Raw genomic sequence first — 15,988 nt, forward strand, 5'->3', positions numbered from 1 at the left:
ACACACACAAACACACACTCTCTCTCTCCTCCCCCCGCCCCCACCCTCCCTCCCTTACCTCTAGACCCTAGAAAGTTTCACTTCCCTAAGCCTGTTTAAGAAAATGACTTCACGTTCTCTGGGCCTCTGGTATTCCTGCGGCTGCTGCTGCTAAGTCGCTTCAGTCGTGTCCGACTCTGTGCGACCCCACAGACAGCAGCCCACCAGGCTCCCCCGCCCCTGGGATTCTCCAGGCAAGGACACTGGAGTGGGTTGCCATTTCCTTCTCCAGTGCAGGAAAGTGAAAAGTGAAAGCGAAGTCGCTCAGTCGTGTCCGACTCTTTGCGACCCCATGGACTGCAGCCTACCAGGCTCCTCCGTCCATGGGATTGTCCAGGCAAGAGTACTGGAGTGGGGTGCCATTGCCTTCTCTGTCTGGTATTCCTACTCAAGCCCAATTTTTATAAATCAGTGTCTTTTAAGATTGGAATGGTTATCTCAAAGCTGAATAAATATCATCAGCAAGAAAAATAACTGGCATCAGAAACCAAATTACGTATGTTAATTACCAACTTACCAAACATTTAATAGAGTACAGAGCACAAGAAAATACTCAACTTTAACTGATTGCTCTATAGACACCACACAAACATGCACTCTCCATACCAAAACAATCTCCATAGCTATGCCAACTAAAACAAGAACAGGATAAACCTAAGATGCTGTTTTGAAATGCATGAACAAATATTTTCCTCTAAAATACTTAGCTTTATTAGAGAAATGGTACTAAAAATAACAAAGATTCAAACAACATTTGTTCTATTCTACTTACATATCATAAATAAGAAGCTTTAATGCAAGACACACACTCCTTCACAATCTTTCCATATGCACCCAAGCATTCCTGTATCAAAATAAGCTGTTTACCAGCCAACCGTATGTGGTTGAATGATTAAAATGACCATCTATACTTTACATAGTAAAGCATTTTCAAAAATTTTAATGTACATAGTGACAAAGAGGAAAAAAAACAAAAACACAGTAATTGTGAACACATGAAGAGTAGTTAAGCAGCTTCATAATCAAACCGGGCTTCATTACTTGGAATAAGGGCAATTCCTTCCATTCTCCACCAAATACTTAAGTTTCAATAGTATTAACATTAAAAGAAAACTCAAGTTGAAACCAAGTAACTGATGTGTTACTCAGCTCTTTAAATTTATAAGTAACTCTTCCCCATGAGGTAAGGCAACTGAGTAATTTGATTGTATTAGACTGCATTAAAATAATTATACTTGATTTTTTTTAATAACATGCTAATTAAAAGGTATAACTTTTGGAAATGGAACAATGAAAAGAGTTCTGAAACTATAAGCTGTGGTTGGGGGAAGCATTAGCAATGCTGTCATTTTACTACCTGCATACTTTCTGCAAAAAGTGTGCCTAACAATGCAGGATGACCTATATTTTAAGCTCAAGTAAACATACTTCACACATAAAACAAATAACCTCACGTACTCTCCTTTAAGCACAATTTCAGCACATCATTTATGAGAAGATGATTGAGAGGTAATAATTAAGGCCATCCACTGGAGACAACTAAAGGGTCTTGTTTTAAGTAAAGTGAGAACATGCTGCTTCATTTTCAGTTATCACAGTATAAAACTGATGGTCCCACAACTGCACTGTTGTTTCAAGCGCTGAAGTCATTCTTAAAACAGACTTCCCTCTCATATTAGGTAAGGAAGAACTCTTCTGACATATCACTTTCACACTTTTCTATGGGAGGGAATGAAATACCCATCTAAATTCCATATGAATTGAGAATGACTAGCTCATATAAAATTCTAGAAAACAGTATACCACGTTGTAGAAGGCACTAAAGCTTCAGCTTGTGCTCCCATAGCCCATTTTGAAAACCCAGCTTTCTTTTTATAAATGGCACCTTTACCACCTACAGCTGACAACACACACTGCAATATTGTTCATAATAAGCTCGGAAATGTCAAGAAAGTTCAAAAAGAAATGCTTACTATGTGGGGAGACCCAATGATTCTAAACACTGAATACTAATATGTCATTAGTATTCAACACAGTTGTTCTTCCTTTTGAAAGAGAACAGTAGCATGCATTGTCAGTTGGTTTGTAATCCACTTATTTAAGCAACTTTAATCTGTAAAACTATTTTAAAGAAAAACCACTGTCCTAAACTGTGAGCAAAAGAAAACACAACAGTGAGAATTTAACACAATCACTATAAATCCTGTGAAGTAAATGTTAAAACTTCTTACAAACTCTGCACTTACAAGGGTGTGTACATATTTGCACCGATTTCAAGCACATTATCAATTTGTATATATTGAAATTAAAAAAAAAAGTAAAATAATACAAAATCAGTTTCTAGCATTTCTTAAAAGAGCCTCCAAAGCTTATCTCCAGTCTTTATGGATAGTATAACAAATTTAGATCTTTAACGTCCCATTTATTTGTAATGGTTCTTGGCAAACACTAACAAACCACGTGACAACGGTGTCAGCCGCCATGGAAACGCACAGATTTAGAGGATGAGGAGTTTGGGTCACACCTGTTATCGTCATGATGTCCATGCCTGTTTTCTTACTCAGTAACAAGATGGCCACAAAGTCTCCTAACAACTAGAAAAGCCGTTAGCTCGTATCTTTATGCTCTACTGGATTTCTTCACTTTTAACATCTTGCTGAGAGAATTAACAGCTTTGGATTCTATTCCAGCGTGTGTGTAGGTGCGTTTGTCGGTCCTATACTGCTTCCGTTTTGGCAGAGAGGTTTTCTTCGTTGGGCTGACAGTTCCCATTTTGCTGTACTTTGTTTTCCTCAGTCCGTGGTGCATCCTTGTCATCCACTTCTTTGCCCACGCTTGAATCTGGTTCTTTATTGTGCTCCTTCTCCTACAATGAGTATTTAGGTATACATTTAATATTTTTCTCAAGAGCTGCCAGCTATTACATCTAGTTCTGGCTAAAATATGTAACTTTACCTTTTGTGTATTAGTCAAACTGGGTATTTTCTCCCATTTACCTTTTCAAATAAATAGTATATGCAAACATGTATCGATATGTCCTTTGTACTTCTAAGATGGGACAACCCACGGAGACTCAGTTGGAATAAAACAGGTACACAGAAATTCTATGGAAGAATTCAACAAACGTTGCTGCCTGACTTGAAAAAGTGGAAGAGATCTGCTGAAAGTAAAACAGTTCCCACAGAGGCCAGGATAGACTTGTAATCTGGATACCAAATAAGCAAAAACAAGGGAATGTAGAAAAGGAAGTCACTGTTCTTCCTACCAAAGACTGTTCAAGAACAGTCCAAATTCAGTCCTCAACCAAGAATTAAAGAGAGCATGTGGAACAGTGTCTGGAATGTATTAAGTGCCCAGGAGATATTAGCAATGTTACTGACAATGATGATAAACTTCTAGCAGTATGGGAATAAATAAAATTGTAAGATGAAAGCACCAGACTTCATAAAACACAAATATTACTTACCAGTATAAGGAAAATAACCTAATTCACAAGTATTTACAATATTTAGCCCCTCCCTCAAAATCCTTACTTGATGGAATTTGGTTTCCATTAATTATTCTAATTCAACAAACCTAACAATTGGTATATTATCACAAAACCAATGATAACATCATCTGTCAAATTTGCTAAAACAAATACAGTGAGGAAAATGTCAACAAGTAGAAATACTCCTGTACCTTGTTAAAATTTTTATTGTATGCCATTCTGTGAATAAGATAAGGAATGCAACTGTTTACACTAGTTAACATTAATTAGTTCTTATCTTCAAAAACTAGGTGAAAAAACTGCTGATATAACAAATATTAAATAAGTAGTACCAAAAACACTGTTGCCCTCAAGGAGCTTTGTCTAAAGTTACTCTCTCTATGAAATAAAGAACAATCTCATACTTATTATTTAAACCCTAAACATGGAAAGACTTGCTTACTTTAAGTGAAGTATTGTTCTTCTCCACCTTGTCCTTCCCTTCTCTATCATTAGAGCTCTTCCTTGTAGAAGCTGAACGCTCTCTCTCTCTTCTTTCACTGATGTGGTCCTTTTCTTTTTCTCTCTTTTTATCCTTCTTATTTCTGCTATAGGAGTATTAATAATGTCAGTTAACATCTTAAAAAGTAAATACCCAGTATATTGTTAACTAAATATTCTTACCTAATACTAATGCATTGTAAACAAGCGTATCAGTAACCTGGTGGACCAAGTAACGTACATGAGTCCTGTAACCCACCACCTCAATTCCACACCCAGTTAACTTTTTAAAGACACACAGTCATTTCTGCAGAGGCGCAATCTTGTATTACCAATTTCTTAGTTTTAAAACATTCAAGGTTTATTTATCTACTGTAATTAGGATAAAACAAAATCAAATACATAATACTTTTACCCCTTCTTTTCAAAGCAAAAAATGAATAACCAGAAAATAATTAAAAAAAGATAAAAGAATCAGATAAGGCTGAATGACTTCTCAGGCAAGACTGCATGACTTACAAAAACCTGGAACTTCAAATAACCAATGACACCATGCGCCCTCCTCTCATTCACAAAGTCCCACCCACCAATTCAAGAGCGAACGCTAAGCAGAAGATGGACTGAAGGCGTTCCATTTGCAGAAACAACATATCCCTAAAATTAGAGGGGAAAAAAATGATGCACTTCATATCAGAAGCGTAACAAGACATCTTCAACTCAAAATAATTAACGCTAATACAGAATTCTTTGTCTTAATTATGAGTAGCTTTAAAATAAACACTAAGACCAGGCAAACAAACAAAAACACTTAAGAAACAGACCCAAGTACATGTGAAAATTCAATAAAGCATCTCAAATCACAGGGGAAAAGATAAAGACCTGGGAACAATTGGATTATTATTCAGAAAATGATACAAGTGGGTCCGTATCTCATTCACATAAATAAATCCAAATGGATTAGAGACCTAAATTTTTTTAATGAAATAATACAAGTACTACAAGAAAATGTAAGTGAATTTCTCTCAAACTTGAATGAAAGGGAAGATTTTTGAACCATAACTAAAATTCCAAGTACAATAAAAGATTCATATGTATGCCTACATAAACTTTTGCAAAGCAAAGCAAAAAAACACTGCTAGCATATTCAAAAGAAAAATGACAAACCAAGAAAAATATATTTACAACATACTTATGTATATATGTTTATCTTTACATATAACTCTTAAAAGTCAAGGAAACAACTGCAAAAAGATCGGGATTCCTTAGCAATGTATTTAACCAAAAGGGCAAAAAATTTGCCAAAAGAAATAAATGCATAAATAAAATGGAAACACACCCCATGTTCTTGAATCAGAAGACTTAAAATAGAGTTAAGGTAACAATCGTATTCAACGTGATCTACAAATTCAATGCAATCCCCATCTAAATCGCATCGGCATTGTTAGCAGAAATAGAAAAAAGCCCATCCTAAAAATCATATACAATCTCCAGGGACATCAAATAGCCAAAACCACCTTTAACAACAAAATCGGAAGACAGTTCCTGATGTTAAAACTTATTACAAAACTACAGTAAGCAGAACTTTTGTTGGTGATACAGTGGATAAGAATTTGCCTGCCAGTGCAGGGGACGTGGCTTTGATCCCTCATCCGGGAAGATTCTACACGCCGTGAAGCAACTAAGCCCATGTGCCACCACTGCTGAGACTGCATGCTGCAACTGCTGAAGCCTGCATACCTAGAGCCTGTGCCCACAACAAGAGAAGCCACCACAATGAGAAGCCCGTGCACCGCAATAGAGAGCAACTCCCACTCTCTCCAACTAGAGGAAGCCCAAGCAAAGCAAAGCCGACCAGTGCAGCCATAAATAAATAAATAAATACCTGCACACAAATGCTCACAGCAGCATTATTTACAATAGCGAAAAACCCAGGAATAATACTAAACGTCCATCAACTAATGAATGGTTAAATGACAAAACCTGGTTTTATCCATTCATTGGAATATTACTCATCCATTAAAAAGGAATGAAGTACTGATTCATACTGTAATATGTATGAACCTTGAAAACATTACATTCAAAGAAGTCAGATACAAAACCACACATACTTTGAGTCTATATGAAACAGCCATAATAGGCAATCCAGAGACAAGAAGTAGGTTAGTGGCTGTCTGGAGCCATGGAGAGTAACTGCTAATGGGTACAGGCTTTCTTCTAAACTGAAAGAAATTTTCTGGAACGAGCAGTGATGGCTGCACAAAACTGTGAACTCTTTTGAGAAAAATGCAACAAAAATTACTAAACATCACTGAAATGCACATTTAAAAGGGTGAATTTTATGTTATGTAAATTACTTCTTCAATTTAACAAATTTTAAGTCAAAATGGAACTGAGGTTGGGTAGAGTTGCTGACCACATACAGACACACACACAGCATATATTGTCAATATTGTCTTTTGGAAGAAAAGGAAAAATTTAAATACATGTATCTGCTTAATTTTGCAAAAAAGAAACACAAGGAAGGATAAAACAATTTATCACTTATAGAAAGTGGATGTTAAAGTAGAAGGAATCTGGAAGGAGGTGAAATGTTCTAAATATATCTTTTTGTTTAATTTGAGTTTACAGTTGATAAAAGGTTTTACTTTCGTGAGCAAAGTATTTTTTAAAAATCTGCCCCACCTCCTCAATATCCCACACCTTCCTTTTATTCTCATCTAAAAATAATAACCCACAAACAAATAAACAAAAGATCTCTGCTGGGAAGCATGTTCCTTCTACCCTGGGCAAAACTTTTTATAAATTCCTCTTTTCTCTACCTGGAAAACCAAGTGAAAAATTATGACCCATTAGGAAGATAGTGGGATGAAAAAATATATATACATAAATCACTAACCTTCCTATGTATAAACCTAATCTCCAATTATATGACATAATGAAAGACTTCATTTACAAGAACAAAAAAGCAACATATATCTAAAATTAGACCTTGAAAATGCATAAAATCTGTTTGAAATAAACACTGAAACATTCATGAAAAACACTAAGGATGGCCTGAGTAAGTAGGCCATGTTCCTGGATAGAAAGACTCACCTTCATAAAGTTTTATTTATTAATAAATCTATTCATCAATTTCCCCATTAATAAATTTAATCATACTATAACACAAATTATCAGTAGGTTTTACTTCTAGAACACAGTCAAACTAACTCTTAAGTTCAAGCAGAAAAATAAACACACAAGCATGATCAAGAAAGCTCAAAAAAAGAGAAATGAGAGGTATGGAAAAGTGTGTGTGTGTGTTTATGTGTGTGTGTGTGTGTGCGCGTGTGTGCACGTGCTCAGTCGTGTCCAACTCTTTGTAACCCCATAGACTGTAGCCCGCCAGGTTCTTCTGTCCATGGCATTCTCCAGGCAAGAATATTGGAGTGGACTGCCATTTCCTACTCAAAAGGATTTTCCCAACCCAGGGATGGAACCAGCGTCTCTTATGTCTCCTGCACTGGCAGGCAGATTCTTTACCAACTGTACCACCTGGGGAAATAAAGACCTTACTGAATATTTAAAAATATTATACAATCCGTATAATTAAAAGCATGGGGCACTACTGGTACACAATCATCAGTCAAGCCAATCCAATACCACATAAGGCCCAGAAACAGACTCCAAGACAAACAGGAAAATTTAGTATATGGCAAAGGAAACACGGGGTAAGTGTTAAGAAAACTGGGTTTTTAATGATATTGGAAAATAAAGAAGCATTTGGAAAAATAAAATCGTATCCATGTGCCATACTGCAAACAAGGAAAAACCAATGGATCAAAGATGTAAAAGAAAAAATTAAAAGTATAAAAGTACAAAAAAGAAGCAATGAAGGAATTTTACTATAATCTTGGAATAGCCAAGACTCTTCTACCTGTAAGACTCAAAATGGAAAAGTCACAAAAGAAAAAAACTTGAGGAATTAAACTATGTAAGTCAAAAATCTCTATAAAATTAAGTCTCATAAACAATTTCCAAGAAATGACAAACTAGGAATAATACTTGAAACCAAGTCACTGAAGAATCATCTCCACAATATAGAAAGAATTCCTGAAAATAGAAAAAGTAAAAAGAGAGCCCATAAAAAATGTGCAATGTATACAATTCACAGAAAAGGAAATACAAATGGCCTTCAAATATATGAAGAGATGGTCACCTTCACTCTTAAGAAAAATGCACTGAAAATAACTTTATACTGGTACCATTTCTCATCTCTCAGATAGACCAAAATCCACAACTTTGGAAACAATCTGCAGGAGCTACAGGGAAATAAGCATCTCAAATGCAGCTGGTTAAAGCGCAAGCTGCCACCAACCTTTATGAAGGACAACACAGAAGGAAGTATCTCTCAAACCACAACAACACTCACCCCCTGGCCCACCAATACCATTTACAGAAACTGTCTCTGCATACTGGTGTCATCCACGGACTGGCACATGCCAGGGGTGCTTGCCATCTACCTCTACAAGGATTAGATCGCGTGCTGCTGCAGCCGCTGCCCTCCAACACCCTCTGAGGAAGCCCAGGGTGGAGAGCAGAAATGAGGCACTCTGTGCTCCGGGAAAATGGACACGACAGATCTTCACAGAGTAAGATATTTTCAGGAGCCGACTTTATGAGCCCAATTCTTACATCTACTCCTATCTAGAAAAGCACTGAAGCCCTTCATGGTGACGACTGTTTCTTGTGACTAGCAGAAATTTCACCAGACCAGCAGAAACTTTCTAAAAAAGTAAAAATAAACGTGCTTGATTGCATGCACTCTCCCTTTACCAAAGTCACATATATTCTGTCCTCCTCCCCGCCTCTTTGGAGCAGTCTCTCAGCGCTATCCGAGGTGCTGTCTCCCCGGCTGCAGTCCTCACATTGCCCCAAACAAAACTTAACTCACAACTCTCACATTGTGCATTTTTTCAAGTTGACACTGGCACACTACAAAATTATGTAAATCCAAAGCTATTCATTACAGACTTACGTAATTTATAAAAAGAAAATTAAGAGAACCTATTCAGTTACTGTAGGCTGGTTTCATAACACACAACGGAAGACCATGCAGTTATGAAAAGGGATGAGCATCACTCTGATGAATACACAAAGTTCTTCTGGTAGTTAAGTGACAAAAGCAACTGTACAACAGTGTACATTTTGCACTACCTTTTGTAGAACATGAAAAAAAACATTATATATTCTCATCTGCTCCTATATACAAAACTGGAAGGATATACCAAAAAACTAATAAAGTCGTTACTTGTGGGGACAGGATAGGTGCACATATCATGGAAGTTAAGATCTATTCATAACTTTTTGTATTCTCCAGATTTCTAAACCAAACTAATATATTACATGTTACTCACTCAAAATATAAACTTATAAAAATAACAGACTGAAGAGAAAAACCCTCCCTGCTTCCTCCTCAGTTCTAGAACATGTTTTCAACCTACCTCCTGGGGGATGGAGACCTAGAAGATTTCCTTTTTATGGTTTTTGATGTTCTTGGTGACCTGGAAGAACTCCTGCTCCTCCTCCTACGCCTTTCCCTGAAAGTCAAGAATGTCATTTTAAAAACCAGTAACTTCAGGAAGATTAATTCAAATACACAAAAGCAAAAGGGTCTGGAATGCTCTCAAGTCAAGAGTATTCTTTAACGGTCAGTTTAAACTAATGTCTTTCATGAAAATATTCTATTATCTAATTTTAGTACAGGTCAAATGATGAACCATAAATTCAACAGACAAGCAAAAACATCTCTTAAGATTTCATTTTAAAAAGATGATCTCCTAGTGCACCAGCCCCAAGCATGGGGAGGGAGGAGGGAGGAGGGTTCAGGATGGGGAACGCATGTATGCCTGTGGCGGATTCATTTTGATATGTGGCAAAACCAATGCAATGTTGTGAAGTTAAATAAATAAATAAATAAAAAGATGATCTCCTTTACGTGTGATTTATTTGGACAGAAATTTCTAGAGCAGAAAAATATTAATGGATGTTTCATATTCTCTCTTACATTTAACATATTTTCTTCCTCAACACCTAAAGCATGTTGCTGTCCAGATCCTCTGTCATGCATCTAGCTCCTTGCTGCCCCACTGTGGATTATTTTTTCTTAACAAGTTAATAGGCCCTTTTCAAGAAGTGAAAGATAAATAGGCTTGCAACATACAGCCTTTCTAAACCCGAGTGTGCAGAATGCCTCTTTAAGGAGTATTTACATTAGTTCCCTTCACAGATAAACTGCTTTTACCCCCTCAACCACCTACCACTTCATTATTGTTGTTCTAGTCATTTAAAATTAAGCACACAAGTTACTCAGATATAAGGAAATTACTTAAAAACTGGGGTTTAAATATGATGAAGTAAAAAATAATTATTAAATAGATTAACAAGATTATTAAAAACTTTTTTATTAAAAACTATTTTGCTTAAAATATTACTGAATGACACATACTTTTAATAATAATTTTATGTGTGTGTTCAGTCACTAAGTCATGTCTAACACTTTGCAACCCCATGGACTGTAGCACACCAGACTTCCCTGTCCTTCAGTATCTCCTGGAGTTTGCTCAAATTCACGTCCACTGAGTCAGTGAGGCTATCTAACAAATTATGTCATTTGTAAGAGTGGTCAACTTAGAAACAATGAACTGCAAGATGTCTATTCAGGTGATGAGGTATGAGGATTTATTTCTTAAATGACTAATGCAGCCAATGATCTATCTCACAAGAAGCTTTGATAATAAGTGGCCACAGAACTGAAACAACCAAATGCTCTAGACTTCAAGTTCCCTTATATGTCAGTAAATTGATTCTAGGCTAATGAAATATTTTGTGTACTTTTTTCATCTATAAAATAAAAAACTAGACAATGCTTACATGTGGTATACACAGTAGATGTGAAGACTGAAAGAGTTCAAGAACTTTGAGAACACAAATCAATTTCTGCTCTACCTAAGGTTCTTGCCTCCATTACCTAATTTTATCTCCAAGTCATCTCAAAATTATACTTCCTACTGTGGAAATTGGATGACATCATTCCATGCAATCAATACCATTCTGGAGCAGCACCCCTTCCCCCACCTCACACCCCAAGTAACTTTTTTCATAGTGTGAGAATGCCAGTGTATCCCATTTTATACAAAATGGCTCCCTTTTCATCAGTGTAACTCTTTACTTGTATTTCAGGAACACTGTGTGTGGGTGGACATCTAGTAACTGCCAGTTAGTGGTAATGAGAGCCAGGCTTGAGACACAGCAATCCAGAATAATCAGTTAGTTGAGAAGGAAGCTATCAGCACTAGTATGCAGACTGGAGTTAAATAGGCTGACCTTGAAATTTTAGTTTCACACTTAACCAGCTGCATGACTGGAGTCACAGTACTTAATCTGAGTCTTAGTTTTTCCAATGGATAAATGGATAAATAACAACTCTGGTCTCACCATGCTGTTATGAGGATTAGGATAACATCTGTAACGTACCAAGTCTAATGTGTGGTGCACAGTAGGTGCTCAATAAATTTTTTCTCTTTCCCTTTGTTGGTCTCATCCTTACTGACTGTAATTTCAAGCATTAAAAGTTCTTAAATATCAAAATTTTTTCTTTAAAAAACATAGCTCAGAAGACAATGTTGGAAATAAAAACATCAAGTCGACTATTTTTCTGAGCAGTTAACAGGTTTCCTATTCACTAAACAAATCAGAGCACTTGAAAGGAAGAAAACTGCTAAAAGAAATTTTAACTCTTCACTAAGTTCTTCTGAAAGCATGAATCATTTCAAAAGACTGAACCAGCATCAGTCAGCATTTATTCTCCAGGCCCCAGAGGTTATCTAAGGACTGAATATGACTATCCACACGTTCTTAAGTATCAAGCAACTTAAAATAGTCCATGAAAAAATTAAACATTTTGAAGTCATCAGAAAAAGTAAATTCAAATGAAGTTGAAAAGAACCAGGACGCTACTTGGTGTTGTGAAAGGCACTGTCTAAACATAAACATCAAAGAATGTGTGAAACACAACCAATAAAACAACTGCAGTAAAGACACCGCAAGGCTTAACCGACACCCACAGCAAATGAGGGAAATTATTCAGGTTGTTTCAATGTGCTGAAATACAGCAGAGATCTACTGATTTGAAGTTCCATTTTAACATATACTGCTGCTTTCAACTTTAGAAAAAGCCAGTACCAAGTACTAGTGAGAGTCTTCATTTAAACAATCACTAAAACAGAGAAAGAGCTACTGTACTACTACACTTCTAACTGAAGTGCAGAGCAGATGGAAAATTTCCTGAGCTTTGGTTTCTTCATGTTTTAAAACCATGATAACAGTCTTCTCACAGGCTTACTGTGACGATTAAATAAGATTAGTCATGAAAAACTCTGCTGAAACACAAAATCTGGCATATGGTAAAGCACTCAATAAATGCTAGAAATTATCTTCAATTAAGTAACCAAAGACTAGCATTAAGAATAAGCTATTTAAACAGAAAGCAAAAACATTAGGAAATGCACATGCCAGTCTCAAATTATTCTCTATGAAAAACCTTTCAAAAATATCTTTAAAATTTGCTAAAATATGTTTTGAGGTATTTTTAAGATACAGTTTTTAACACAACTTAGGAACTTCCATTTGTTTATAGTCACAATATCATCTGAAGCAATGGATACAGGTTGAGATAATCCTGAATTAAGGAAGGTCCTTGTTTGCTGCTGTTACTATGGCAACCTGCTGCCACCTGGTGGCAGTCTGTGTGTGTGTGTGTGTGTGTGTGTGTTTGCTTCAGTCACATCTGACTCTTTGCAACCCTCTGGACTGTGTGTGTGTGTGTGTGTGTTTGCTTCAGTCACATCTGACTCTTTGCAACCCTCTGGACTGTAGCCCGCCAAGCTCCTCTGTCCATGGGATATCCAGGCAAGCATACTGGAGTAGGCTGCCATGCTCTCCTCCAGGGGATGTCCCCAACCCAGGGATCAAACCCGTATCTCCTATGTCGTCTGCATTGGCAGGTGGGTTCTTTACCATCAGTGCCACCTGGGAAGCCCTGATGGCAGTGCACCTATTAATAAAGAGTTCTAAGAAAAAAGCAAATCCTTAACAAAGAAATGAAAACCAAAATTTAAACATCACACATTCAACAAAATAGAGCAGTAAAAATGAACTTGGATGACAAAAAAGACTAATACTGCAACCTTAAAAATAATTTTACATATTAAATTTACTACTCATTCCAAAGAAATATAGAAGCCTAATAAGCAGTCAACTTTTCCACATAAAACCAAGTCAGAAATAAAAAGCTTGCCCCTGCCATCCCACCCTCCAAGAAAATAATAAGCAACAGCGACAGCAGTCACTGCACCACCGCCAGGTTACAGCAGTGGATTACAAAGGACAGCTAACTTTTCCAAAAACTGTGCCCAATATTATCTCTTCCTCCTCACTGATTCAATACTGTAGCAATCCCTCTGCTAGAGAAATGTTCTACCATTATTTTACTGATTCCATGTATAACAATATTTTCCCTCTCACTGAAAACTGTCATCAATGAGCCTCTTGGTAGAAAGGTGAAGCATTATCAAACCTGCTGGAACTACGAGATCTTCTTGATGCATTGTAACTTCTGGGTGGTGTTCTGGACTTTTTATCCTTCTTTCTTTTCTCATCTATCTCTTTGGATCTGTCCTTTTCTCGTTCCTTTTCTTTGTCTTGTTCCTTCTCCTTTTCTTTGTCTCGTTCCTTTTCATGGTCTTTGTCCCGCTCTCTCTCTTTGTCCTTCTCTTTGTCCTTGTCTTTATCTCGGTCCTTTTCCCGTTCTTTATCTCGGTCTTTATCTTTGTTTTTACCCCGTTCCTTTTCTTTTTCACGTTCCTTTTCCCTGTCTCTTTCTTTTTCCCTTTCCTTTTCTCTATCTTTTTCTTTCACTCTTTCCTTTTCCTTGATTTTTTCTCGGGTATCTTTTCTTTTGTCCCTTTAAAAATAAAAATAAATAAATAAATTCACAACTAAAACAATTCTACTCCCCAAAAAGGACCTCATTGTTTCCTCAACAATTATCAAAACAACTGATAACAGCTAAAAGACATTACATACAAATATCTACATACTTTCTACATACATGAAGCTAAATGAAACAATTACCAGGCTGAATTAAGTAGTCTGGAAATCTCATAAGTCATACTAACCATCAGATTCAAATCAATGACAATTGACGTTAAATTATTACTTAAATGATCAAAAAAAAGTTCAATTTCTTTCATTCAAATTTTAAACTACAATAGATTTTTAACAAATAAGGTCATGAGAAAACTACCCTTAAATTCAAAAAACTCACCGTGAACGTGAGCGACTCCTTGACTTTCGCCTCTCCCTTGATTTAGAGCGTTTTTTATGAGGACTCTTAGATCTACGTCTATCTTTTTGTCTTGAACGTGATCTATTGTGGGATCTACTCCTAAAGAAAGACAAATTGTTAGAGTATCAAAACTTAGTCTCAGAATTTCAATTTCAAATGGGAGAATTTTAAAACCAAACTTGACAGTATTTATCAGTATTTTTAAACTCTCTTTACATAACACTTCAGATAGCTTATCTGACATAATTTATTGGAAACTTTACCAGTTTATTGCCCAGAATACAAAGACAGAAATAGAGAAAGAAGTTAAGCTATTTCCTACGTCAGACAAGCTGATGGTTTCAGGTGTGACTTTCCTTTGCTAAGTACTACATGCTTCAATTAGTACAGATGATTTCTCTTGGTCCGTATTTCCATATCATAAATTGTCTTTAACTCCTGACTTGCATGTAATATGACTGCTTGTGGTTACACCTTATCTTGACAGGGAGTGGTGGTTATATGGTTCAATGGTTTCTATAAACAGCTGTGTGTTGTTTGTCATAACACATACTAAGAAGAATGTGTAAGAAAGCACAGTACTAATGATGGTGCTAGTGTGACAGGGGACCAAACACCTTACTCATGAGTGAACGCTAAATATAATCAAATACTCAATTTGCAAAGGCCCTGATTTTATAATTACATATACAGAAGTATTAAAAGAAACCATTATTACTAGAATTCTTGGAGGAAAAATAACTGTTCTTCCAATTCTAAAATTCTCTAGGCTCTTCTCCCAACTAAATAGCATATATAAGTGACATTTTTCATATTGAGGTATGCTAGGAACTATTCATTAAAATATGACAAAACTGAATGCATACAACAAGTGATGAGACTCACTGGTTTTGGAGACAGACAATCTGGCTCTGACACTCAGTTCTGCCACACAACAGCTGAGAGAACTCTGGTTAATCACTTAACCTCTCTAAGCCTGAGTTTCTTCATCTAAAAACTGGAGTAAAAATCATACCTACACCTCTTATGACTGCCATGATGGTTAGAACAGATGATGTATGGAAAACTAACCATTCCTGGTGCAGAATAAATGGTTAAAACTCCTACTCTCAATATCTACATCATCATCAACAATTAACATTAATGAAAAATTATTCCAAGAAGGTAAAATGAACTTCTATAAGGATGCCTTACATAATTAAGACTCATCTTGATAGTAATATTTTCATGAATTAAGTTAAAACAAGTTTATAGAAGAAATACATATAGTTAAATGCTTGTAGAATGCTATGAAACCAAAAAAATCTACAAACAATCCTCAATTAAAAATAAAATCTTGTTCATAAAACACATTTTTCAGTTAGCTAAAATTTGTTTTCCAACAGTTAATTTTCAACTAGATCATTCATCTATTACATGGCTTTAAAAATTAAACTTTTATCTTTACGCTATTCGGTCCCTAAGTTGTGTCCAACTCCTCGTGACACAGGAAAGCACGCCAGGCTTCCCTGTCCTTCACTGTCTCCTGAAGTTTGCTCAAATTCATGTTAGTTGAGTCAGTGATCCTATCTAATCATCTCATTTATCTTCAT

The 15,988-nt window shown here is 36.1% G+C and overlaps 1 protein-coding gene across 6 annotated transcripts in view; it reads right to left on the minus strand.

Moving 5' to 3' along the window:
• Positions 1 to 726: 726 nt before the first annotated feature.
• SREK1 (splicing regulatory glutamic acid and lysine rich protein 1) overlaps positions 727 to 15,988 on the minus strand; it is a 45,003-nt gene continuing 29,741 nt past the window's right edge. For 5 of the 6 annotated variants that reach the window (XM_019982853.2, XM_019982856.2, XM_019982857.2 and 2 more), the window contains 5 exons: positions 14,376 to 14,495; positions 13,626 to 14,012; positions 9,493 to 9,588; positions 3,972 to 4,116; positions 727 to 2,905 (listed from right to left, as the gene is read on the minus strand). In XM_019982853.2, the coding sequence (XP_019838412.2) occupies positions 2,756 to 2,905; positions 3,972 to 4,116; positions 9,493 to 9,588; positions 13,626 to 14,012; positions 14,376 to 14,495 (898 nt within the window). In that variant the 3' untranslated portion in view covers positions 727 to 2,755. The remainder of the gene's footprint in view (positions 2,906 to 3,971; positions 4,117 to 9,492; positions 9,589 to 13,625; positions 14,013 to 14,375; positions 14,496 to 15,988) is intronic. The other variant, XM_019982854.2, reaches the window with a different exon arrangement.

This window comes from Bos indicus, chromosome 20, assembly GCF_029378745.1.
Source record: "Bos indicus isolate NIAB-ARS_2022 breed Sahiwal x Tharparkar chromosome 20, NIAB-ARS_B.indTharparkar_mat_pri_1.0, whole genome shotgun sequence".
Lineage (NCBI taxonomy): Eukaryota > Metazoa > Chordata > Mammalia > Artiodactyla > Bovidae > Bos > Bos indicus.